The sequence below is a fragment of the Salvelinus sp. IW2-2015 genome, linkage group LG15, assembly GCF_002910315.2.
Source record: "Salvelinus sp. IW2-2015 linkage group LG15, ASM291031v2, whole genome shotgun sequence".
Lineage (NCBI taxonomy): Eukaryota > Metazoa > Chordata > Actinopteri > Salmoniformes > Salmonidae > Salvelinus > Salvelinus sp. IW2-2015.
The window spans coordinates 33,715,278-33,726,932 of record NC_036855.1 but is presented as its reverse complement, the minus strand read 5'-3'; the positions used below and the strand labels follow the sequence as shown (position 1 = coordinate 33,726,932).

The 11,655-nt window shown below is 46.5% G+C and overlaps 1 protein-coding gene across 1 annotated transcript in view; it reads right to left on the bottom strand.

Annotated features, from left to right (window-relative positions):
• Positions 1-7,438: 7,438 nt before the first annotated feature.
• The window catches only part of LOC111974363 (protein patched homolog 1), a gene marked incomplete at its 5' end in the record, with an annotated part of 40,968 nt that continues 36,751 nt past the window's right edge, over positions 7,439-11,655 (bottom strand). Inside the window, 4 exon segments of the mRNA XM_070446834.1 lie at positions 7,439-7,686; positions 7,973-8,516; positions 8,639-8,992; positions 9,211-9,338. Coding sequence (XP_070302935.1) covers positions 7,974-8,516; positions 8,639-8,992; positions 9,211-9,338 — 1,025 coding nt within the window.

The following is an 11,655-nucleotide window of genomic DNA, read 5'->3' as shown; positions in this document are numbered from 1 at the left end:
TCTTACTTGTCAATAATTCAATCCAAGCCCGCAATGAGTTGAATCAGTGTTTGTTTGTCTGTGGACACATAGCAACAAATGGCTGTATCGGCATGTGTGTGGGCTGGGAGATGTTGTAGAAGTCACTGGGAAGGGATACGTATGGACAGGTTTGGACTGTGAGGGAAACTTCAGGGGGCTACAGGGTACTGGAGGACTGTGGTTGTACGAGAAGACTATTAAGCAGTAGGGACGAGTACCTTTGGGAGGACTGTTGGGGTTAACTGAGACTGTTGGGTTACTGGAGGACTGTTGGGGGTACTGGAGGACTGTTGGGGTTAACGGAGACAGTGTTACTGGGGACTGGTTGGGGTTACTGGAGGACTGTTGGGGTTACTGGAGGACTGTTTGCGAGGGGGGTAGGTACTAGACGAACTGGAGGACTGTTGGGGTACTGGAGGACGTGGGGTTAGCTGGTAATGGTGCTTGGGGGTACTGGAGGACTGTTGGGGAGGGTTACTGGAGGACTTGTTGTGTGACGGCAGGGTACTGGAGGACTGGTGTTGGGGTACTGGAGGATGTTGGGGTTATGGAGGACTGTTGGGGTTACTGGAGGACTGTGGGGGGCTATAGCGAGGTGACTGTTGGGGGTACTGGAGACTGTGGGATACTGTGAGAGCGCTTTGGTGGTATTGGAGGACTGTTGGGGTTACCGGAGGATCTGGTTGGGAGGACAGGGTGTACTGGAGGACTGTTTGGGGACTGGAGGAACTGTAGTAAGGGGACTGGAGGACTGTTTTGGGTACTGGAGGACTGTTGGGTACTGGAGGACTGTTGGGGGACTGGAAGGACTGTTGGGGTTACTGGAGGACTGTTGGGTTACCGGAGGACTGTTGGGGGTACTGGAGGACTGTTTTGGGGTACAGGAGGACTGTTGGGGGTAGATCTTAAGGGACTGTTGGGGGGGTAGACTGTGAGGACTTTTTTGAAACGGAAAGTTGTGAGCAGCGACATTAGTTGTAGGATATGGCGAGGAGACTGTTGGGGTTACGTGAGCTGTTGGGGGACAGGCTACAGACTGGTTGGGGTACATAGGAGGACTTGGCAACGGGAACGGAGGTGAAACTTAGACATAGGGGAAGCTTAAGAAGGACTGATCTAGTGGGTAGCAGGTAACAGGAGGACGTTGGGTGAGAAACTGAGACAGACTGTTTTAGGGAAAACTGCGAGAGGACTGTTGGAGACTTAGACAGAGCTACATAGTGTGGAGGTACATACTAGACGAGGAGGGTGGGTACAGAGCTGTTCCGGTCAGGTTACTGGAGGACTGTTGGGTAACTGGACTGGTGTTGAGACAGTAGGACGATACAGAGGACGTTGGGGTAACGGCTACAGGTAAACAGTAGACAGGTAACCAGGGGTACCATGAGGACTGTTGGGAACTTGGAGGACTGTTGGGAACTGAGGACTGTTTTGGGGAACCTGCGTACAGGGGGACTGTTGGGGTTACTGGAGGAGCAGAATCGAGTTAGACAGGGTTTACAGTACTGGTAGAACAATCGTTGAGGTATTATACCAAGGAGGACTGGTTGGGGTAACAGGGTTACTGGAGCCTAAAACTAGCTACTGTGAAGTGGGTATGAGAGAGTACATGATGGGTAAGGCAGCCAGCCCTAACGTATATACAGTGCAGTCAGTCAGGTCCGTCACGTCAGCCAGTTCAGTCAGTCAGTCAGTCAGTCAATTCAGCCAGGTCAGTCCGTCAGCCAAGTCAGTCAGTCAGTTAGTCAATCAGCCAGTGGAGTCAGTCAATCAGCCAGTCAGTCAAGTGCATGAGACAGTCGAGGGTACAAGGTCTCTAACAATCGTACCAAACAGTCAGGAAGGTGCACACAGTAACGTTCAGCGGTACGAGGAGTAAGGGACGACGTAGATAATCTTGGAGGTACTGACGCAGGGTTTTAACCAGCATCTGTGAGTTCAAGAGCCAACGCATTGCTCGCTATATCTCAATGTATTAACGCGAAGCAGACCAGCTGTTGAGTTGTATAACAGTACCTAACAACCAGATTTTTCAACCTCTGACGTACGAGGACATGAGTTCAAGAGGCTAGAACAGTATGCCACATCAAGAGAATTCCATCAAGGTCTGAACAAGAGAGGAGCAGAGAGTGGAGGAATGGGAGAGGAGGGATGTGGTGTGGCTGTTAGAGGGAGCTGCTGGATCAGACCAGATGTCAGAAGAATCGGCCAATGGAATAGGCGGGGTGGAGGAGAGGAGAGCAGAGGAGAAAGGAGAGAGGAGAGACAGAACAGGGGACGAACATTTATACGGGTTCATTGTTACCACCTAACAGGGTTTGCTTTAGTGGGTATGACAGGGGCTAATTCAAGGATAACAGACACTCCGCTTAATTAGACGCAACAGGGGCTAATTCTGAGGAGTCATAATCACATTAACTTATCAGTAAGTTACAACAGGTATAATCAGGTAACTAGTAAAACTCACATTTACTGATATATGTCCAGGTTACAGGCTAATCTAGGGTAAACAGTATGTGTTGTTAAAAACCACGGCATAAAACGGGAGTTTGGGACTTATGTTGGTGGTCGCATATTGTATGTAACATTCAAGTCTAGAACATGGAAAAGGGTTAGTACAGGTCGTATACATGTGTGTATCAAGCTAGTGACATACAAATATTGGTATAGTCTAGGGGCTGCTACGAGCAGTCAGTCAGTCAGTTAGTCAATCAGCCAGTGAGTCAGTCAATCAGCCAGTCAGTCAATCAGCCAGTCAGTCAGCCCGTCAGTCAGTCAGCGGACAGAGAGAGGAGCTAGTCTGAGTCTGACGGGTCTCCATTGCTGTGAGTTCAAGGCCACATGCCCTTTTTCATTACTCCGAACAGACCAGCTGTATTGTAACTACAACCAATTTCCTTGCAGTCTATAAAGCTGTCCATCAAAATCCTACCGAACAGAGGAGCAGAGAGTGGGAGGAATGGGAAGGAGGGATGTGGTGTTGGCTGTTAGAGGGAGCTGCTGGATTCAGGACCAGATGTCAGAAAGCGCCAATGGAAAGGCGGGAGAGGAGAGCAGAGGAGAAGGGGGGAGGACAGGGCAGTTATACGGTTCATTGTACACCTAACAGGTTTTGACCTAGTGGTGGATAAGGGGGAAACGCTCCCTAATTGACAAGGATTCTGACTACACTTACATCAATAAACATATTGTAACTACTCATTTCTATTATGTCCAACATGGTAAACAGTATGTGTTAAAAACACGCTAAAACGAGTGGGACTTATGTTGTGTGCATTTTACTATCATGAAAAGGTGTTGTAATTTGTGGCAAGCATCATATTGTGGGTCATGTACATACTGTACCTCACATAACACCATTATTGGATGTTCTGTGTTTCAGGATATCATCGGCCCAATGTCAACCACAAACGATTCTTTTCACATCCATTTATTAACGTTAGAAAACAAAGAGACAAATAAGTTATAATATTTTTTATTTGTTAGAATTCTATCAGTGTTTGAACATTAATATTTAGAGAGCTAGTACAACTTCTACTTTCATGGCCAGCATTTGACAAACCCATAGAAACAGCTTGCTGAGTTTTCTCTCCCCTATGATAGATAATACTGACTGTTAATGTCATCAGTGAAAAGAGTCCACCTTAGGATTTTCTCTGTTACGGTATCATTACATATAAACTCTTTAAAAATATACTTCCGTCAAATAACTTGACAACTGCTATGTATACTACAAAAATAAATTTTCATATAAATAAATTATATGGCATACATTTATCTTTGTAACTGAAACAATATATATCCTCGCCAACGAAGACCAAATGGAAGTCTGCAGAAAACCATAGATTTTCTTTCCTTTTTAAAATCCTCTAAGAGCTATGGTGAGTCTTGTAGTGTAAATGCTATATACTCTTGTTTCCCTACGTAACATTAGTAAGCACGTTATACAGATCAGAACACCATTCATGTCAAAACAATAACTGTAATAGTGTTTTTCAATAGACATAAAAATCCCTGCATTTGTTATCCACTGGCATTGATGACCAATAACGAAAGAAAACAAACAAACATCTTATAATTACAAAAATATAAATAGCGCAAATCCAACGTCRAAAAAAAWWAAAAAATAAAAAAAATGAAGAAAATAGTTGCCCGCCATGATTTCTCTCCATTACTGCCAATGTGACATCAGGAGAAAACAAAAACAAATAAACCAACAAACGAAAGAAAAAAAAATTCACACAAGCAGCTGACACGACATATGGACAATGGAGGGGGATACTAACGACACGGTTAAGACTTCTGGGAGAAAATGACACACGTAGCTACACGTGTTGGACAGGAAGTCTGTGTGTATGCAGGGGGGGGGTCGGGGTATGTGTGTGAGTGGGAGGATGGGTGGTGTATGGGGGAGCTAGACAAGACGCGACTGACACACTCACACACCGGGCTGATCGTGGGGGGCGGGGGGGGGGGCCGCGGGGGGGGCGGGGCGCGGGGGGGGGGGACTCAAGTCAATCAGGTGCGAGGGGTGGGGGGGGGGGTCGTGGCTTGGTGAACCCTGACCCTGAGGCTCTGGTCTGTGCCATTTGGCAGTTGAGGGGGAACTTCCAATTAGTTGTCATGGCGTTATGTTGTGGATTTTTACGAGGTGAGGTCAGTAGGGACGCTGGGCTAAATTGGGGCCAGTTGTCTTTGCTGTCACTGAGGAGGACAGAGAGAGAGGGAAGACGGACACACAGGACACACAGACACACAGACACACACACACACACACACACACACACACACCACACACACACACACACACAACACACACACACACACACACACACACACACACACACCAAGTATTGTTAGACCAGATAGTAACCCTTTAGCTCTCTGGACGGGTAGCTTATTGGATGAAGAGGAAGAAAGAGGGGGATGGAGAGAGAGTGAGACTTTCTTGTGAATGAAACGTGTAATGCAGTCAAGTGTCAGGCTGAGTAGGGTAGTATCCTAGGTGTAGCTTATCACTAGAGATAGTATGTACAGTACCAGTCAAATGTTTGGAAACACCTAATCATTCAAATGTTTTTCTTTATTTTGACTATTTTCTACATTGTAGAAGACATCAAAACTAACTATGAAATTAACGCATATGGAATCATGTAGTAACCAAAAAAGTGTTAAACAAATCTGAATATATTTTATATCTTTGATTCTTCAAAGTAGCCACCCTTTGCATTTCAATTAACAGGTGTGCCTTCTTAAAAGTTAATTTGTGGAATTTCTTTCCTTCTTAATGCGTTTGAGCCAATTAATTGTGTTGTGACAGGGTAGGGGTGGTATACAGAAGATAGCCCTATTTGGTAAAAGACCAAGTCCATTTTACGGGAAGAACAGTTAAAATAAGAAAAGAGAAACAACAGTCCATCATTACTTTAAGACATGAAGGTCAGTCAATTCGTAAAACTTCAAGACCTTTGAAAGTTTCTTCAAGTGCAGTCGCAAAAACCAGGAAAGGAAGACCCAGAGTTACCTCTGCTGCAGAGAATAAGTTAATAAGTTAAAGTTACCAGCCTCAGAAATTGCAGCCCGAATAAAAGCTTCATAGAGTTCAGGTAACAGACACATCTCAACAACAACTGTTCAGAGGAGACTGTGTGAATCAGGCCTTCATGGCCGAATTGCTGCAAACAAACCCTACTAAAGGAGACCAATAAAAAGAAGAGACTTGCTTGGGCCAGGAAACACAAGCAATGGACATTAGACCGGTGGTAATCTGTCCAAATTTGACATTTTTGGTTCTAACCGCCCTGTCTTTGTGAGACGCAGATTATGTGAACGGATTATATCCACGTGTGGTTCCCACCGTGAAGCATGGAGGAGGAGGTGTGGGGGTGCTTTGCTGGTGACACTGTCAGTGATTCATTTAGAATTCAAGGCACACTTAACCAGCCAGCATGGCTACCACAGCATTCTGCAGCAATATGCCATCCCATCTGGTTTGTGCTTAGTGGGACTATCATTTGTTTTTCAACAGGACAATGACCCGACACACCTCCAGGCTGTGTAAGGGCTTTTTGACCAAGAAGGAGAGTGATGGAGTGATGCATCAGATGACCTGGCCTCCACAATCACCCAACCTAAACCCAATTGAGATGGTTTGCAATGAGTTGGACCACAGAGAGAAGGAAAAGCAGCCCGCAAGTGCTCAGTATATGTAGGAACTCCTTCAAGACTGTTAGAAAAGCATTCCAGGTGAAGCTGGTTGAGAGAATGCCAAGAGTGTGAAACGCTGTCATCAGGGCAAAGGTTGGCTACTTTGAAGAATCTCAAATATAAAATATATTTTGATTTGTTTAACACTTTTTGAGTTACTACGTGATTCCATATGTGTTATTTCACAGTTTGGATGTATCCCTATTTTTCTACAATGTAGAAAATAGTACAAATAAAGAAAAGCCTTGAATGAGTAGGTGTGTCCAAACTTTTGACGAAAACTGTATATTTACAGTTAGAATAACAGAAGTTGCATCCACGAGAAAAGAATGATTCTAAAAAATATATCCTCCATAATGGCTTTGACTAGCTACCATGGATTTTGTACTCCGACTGTAATATGCATTAGCTACGGGAGTGATACTTGTACGCCCACTCATGCTACTATAAGATGGCTGCCGAGAGCTATGACATCACCAGAGAAAAGGGGAGATGGGCAATTGAGTCCGAGGGACAGCCAAGGCACGCATGGCCTTTTACAGTAAAACAATCCCCAGACAACAACACAAGAGCTCAGAGCGGAGACGATGCGGAAGCTACGACGCAGGGACAGTCACAAACAACACAGCTGCATATCTTCTTCATAATATGCTCGTCTTAAATAGCACGCATAGCGTGAGTCAGAGTTCAACAGTAATTGTTTTCATAACTACCACAGGTTTGTGATAAGCAAATTCATCGTTTTTTTTTTTCAAAAGCGGACCTTTATACACAAACATACACACGCATACACACGCACAATCTCCGTGTAGTTGTTGTGTAACGCTTCACATGACGTGATCGTTAGCCTATTTCTTGAGAGATGGATCTGATGATTTACCCACGCACACACGCACACACACAATCACCCTTGCGCACTCGCTCACCTCTTTATAACATAAAAGAAACATTTGCATAGAATTATTATACAAGTTCGTGTACACAGTTATCATACATCATTACCAAAATATCTTAAGCAGCAGCAATGTATGCTGAAATGTATTGTCTAGATGAAGTTTCCTCATGGCACAGATCCACAGATGAGTGAACAGTAATCAGAGATTTCACACACACACACACACACACACACACACACACACACACACACACACACACACACACACACACACACATTTGTTCACACAACAGACAAGTTCCATTATGCACTAAATGACGTCCCCAGTCTGTTAAAAAAGGAGTTGTACAGCTCCTACATTATAGCTATTTTTGTTTTCATATTTACATGAGTGTACATCTTTTAAATATGGATAGAGATATCTGAAACAAACATCCACTGGGTTCCAGTACGATTGAGCACCATGGCGCTAGCCACCACTGGGTTATGTGTGCCGCTGCGCTGTGGGCCGCTGAGTGAGAGAGGGAGTCCATCTTTGGCCGTTGTACTTCTGCTCTCCTCCACTGGAACAAAAGAGAGACAGACAACACACGGTTAGGAGAGTGTCAGGACAACACGTACATCTCCCTCTCCGAAGGCGCAACGCTGAATATATTATGTTCAGTTTGCAGCCCCCAAAAAAGGGTGGACTTTTGATGGACTGAATGGGGACATTTTTGCAAGTAAAAAAAAAATAATCAAAGGAGAAAAAGGAACAGGCACGTTCAATTCAAGTCCTTTGTGGCTGTAACATCAAACATGTGGATTTCTTCATTGTCATGAGAAGCTACAAACTCCATTGGGGCTTACCTCAGCTTGCCCTCTTGCCACAGTCGCTCTCAGCTGCCTCACACTCCACATCCTGGAGCTCCATGGCCTCCACCTTGGTTCCTCTGCAGCTGATATGGACCTCYAGTGGCACATGGGGGTCCTGGAAGGCAGGCACCGGCTCTGCGCCGCCTGCTGTGTGGTAACTGTTTGCTGCAGTGTGTCCTGGGTAAGAGGAAGTGGGGCTCTGAGTGGGGGGAGGGGCAGAGTGGACGGCGACGGTAACCGACGCAGAGGCCGTTACCGTGGTGATTGGCTGACAGTAAGTAGGGGCGGGGTTAGGGTTAGGGTGGTGAGGTTGGTGGTGATTGGGCCGGGGGTTGTGGGATGGACGGGTCCTGTGCCCCGCGGAGCGTTCTCTGTGGCCGCCCGAGCCAAAATGGCCTCCGGAGCTGTAATGGCCTCCAGCCTCAGTAGCAGTTTCAAAAGCGTCCATGCGCGGGCGTGATGGGGGCAGCGACTGTAGGTCCCTTTTGCTGAAGCGACGGGATGCACCAGGGTGGGCCCCTGACTCCGGCAGGACCGACTGACGAGAGAAAGATCAGAAAATCAGAACAACTTGTACACATATCGCACGGAGAGTGTGAGCATTTGTCACGTGTGTGTGTGTGTGTGTGTATAGATGTGTGCATTATCCAAAGCACTTACAGAAGACACAGAGTAGGCCGTGGCGTCTCCTTGTCTAGCTGTCCTTCTTGGCCCTGCTCCTAGTCGCACCTCCTCTGTTCTAACAGCTCTGCCCCTGCTGGTCTGGATGCCGTACTGCATGTCCTCTGTTCTCCCAGCTCTGCCCCTAGTGGCGGGGAGGTCGTACTGCTGCAGCTCCTGGCTAATGCCTGATACCGTGGTGTTGGAGCTGTACTCAGAGTCGGACGAGTCAGAGCCCGTTCCTGTCCCCGTGCCAGAGGTGGTGTGGCGTGGGCGGACTGAGAAGTGGACCACGTGAGGAGGAGGCTCCGGGGAAGGGGTGGGTAACCGGCTACGCCCATCCACAGGGGTCACCTGAGGGGGACAGTGAAAGGAGGGAGGTGTGAGGAGATGAGTGGGAATTTGTACGCAAACTACGCCGCTGAGCAATTTCATGGGAGCTCGTGTTAGAACACCCAATCAAAGGTCGGCGTCGGTTCACCAAAATATGTGCGTAAAAAAATGTGTGAGCGTGCCATTTCCTGCTGTGTGGTGGAGCTATATAGATGGCTAAACAGGAGAAACCATCTGACCTCTGGATAGGGGCCGAAGTAGGACAGCAACACAGGAAGAAGGACCAAACCATTCAGCACCCCCAAAACTGTCAGGATGGCCAGCACAGCAAAGAAATACCTGCAACAAACCAACACAGTGTAACGTTAACATGGGCATGCCATTCCATCAAACACCACAGACGAACACCGCAGAAGATAAAATGCAAAGAGTCCCAACCATTAACATACTGTGGTCATTTTGGCAGATGCTTTAACCAACTGAACCAATGGAACATTGGCAGCGTCACATTGAAATACCTGTGGCAACCACAATGAACACCAAACACAGGCATTAGAGCAAAAACACACCTGCAGAACCCATAGAGAAACAACAGTGTGAGCCAGTATGAGTGTGTGTGTGTGTGTGTGTGTGTGTGTTTGTGTGGTGTGTGTGTGTGTGTGTGTGTGTGTGTGTGTGTGTGTGTGGTGTGTGTGTGTGTGTGTGTGTGTGTGGTGTGTGTGTGTGTGTGTGTGTTTGTGTGTGTGTGTGTGTGTGTGTGTGTGTGTGTGTGTGTGTGTGAACACAAAGAGAACCCTGGAGAAACCACAGGATCAACAGGAGAGAGCTTTAGACAAGGACAAACATGCACTAGATGAACCCATTAACACATGTCTGAAGAAATACTCAGAACAAACACAACCACACACACACACACACACACACACACACACACACGTTGGGTTTGGTAGAAAAATATAATGTACCTTGTGTGTTATAGTCCTGCCAAAGAGGGTTAGTTCTTTAGAAAGCCGCAGCAGAGAAAGAGAAAGAAGGCATTAATTAGCCTGGAGTTGGTTAATTCAAAGGCATGGAAAAAGAGGGGAGAGAAGGAGGGAGGGAGAAAGGGGGCAACTTCTTTGGGTGTGTGGTAAGCAAACATGAAGAAAACAAAGCAGTCAGGAATGTGGAGAAGGGGGACAGAGGGGGATGGAGGGGGAGGGGGGAGCTGGGGGAGGAGGGGGTTGAGGGGGAAAGAGGGGAGCAGGGGCCTCTCTCCTCTCCTCAAAAAAAAAAAAAGAAGGAAACAAATGAAGTGAAGGGTATAGAATTTAAACAATTTAGTCTAGGAGGAAGAGAAGGGGAACACTGAACACCACCCCTCCCTGGCCTCTCTCTACCTCTCTTTCTTTCCCTCTTTCTTTCTCTCTTTCCCTTCTTTTCAGCTAAGCCCATGTGAAATTCCCGGCGCTCTACAATCCCCCCGTCTAATTAAATCTCCAGTGTATCAGGTAAGACCCCCCAATCTCCTCTGTAAATCCCCGTCTCTCTCTCTCTCTCTCCTTGTCTCTCTCTAACTGATTCTCTCTCTCTCCACTCCAGCTCCTTCATTAAAGATGATGTTCCTCCTTTCCCCCGTTCCCCTGTATATACACTACATGACCAGGTGTATGAGGACACCTGCTCACCCAACATCTCATTCCAAAATCATGTGCATTAATATGGAGTTGGCCACCGCTTTGCCGCTATAACGGCCTTCACTATTCTGGGAAGGCTTTCCACTAGATGTTGGAACATTGCTGCGGGGACTTGCTTCCATTCAGCCACAAGAGCGTTTGTGAGGTTGGCCACTGATGTTGGGCGATTAGGCCTGGCTCGCAGTCGGCGTTCCAWTTCATCCAAAGGGTGTTCGATGGGGTTGAGGTCAGGGCTCTGTGCAGGCCAGTCAAGTTCTTCCACACCGATTTCGACAAACCATTTCTGTATGGACCTCGCTTTGTGCATGTCATGCTGTAGCATTTAGATTTCCCTTCACTGGAACTAAGGAGCCCGAACCATGAAAAACAGCCACCAGGCTATTATTCCTCCTCCACCAAACTTTACAGTTGGCACTATGCATTGGGACAGGTAGCGTTCTCCTGGCATCCACCAAACCCAGATTCGTCTGTCGAACTGATTTGTCACTCCAGAGAATGCGTTTCCACTGCTCCTGAGTCCAATGGCAGCAAACTTTACACCACTCCAGCCGACGCTTAGCATTGCGCATGGTGATCTTAGGCTTGGGTGCAACTCAATATTAATAAGGTGTTCCTAATGTGTACAGATGTAGGACCTTGATTTGAGAGAGTTTGCTTCAACAGGAAAATAATCCTGTCGCAACAGAACATGTAAATGATTATGTGGATTATAATTCATTTTTTTTTATTAGGTCAAATCAACTCGGACATTTTAAAGTGGATATCACAAACTTTAGCAGCCTTTTAAAACCTTGAATACACCGAGTGATCAAATGAAGATSCTACATCTCTATGGACAGGTGGGGACCTGATCCTAGATCAGCACTCGTACTTTGAGAGGCTGTGTGGATAAGGGTCCTGGACATGCTTTCATTCAGTTGTTAAGTTGTTCATCCCAGAAGCGTTTCTGTTACAATGGCACGACATTGAAGTGTGTGTGTGTGTGTGTGTGTGTGTGTGTGTGTGTGT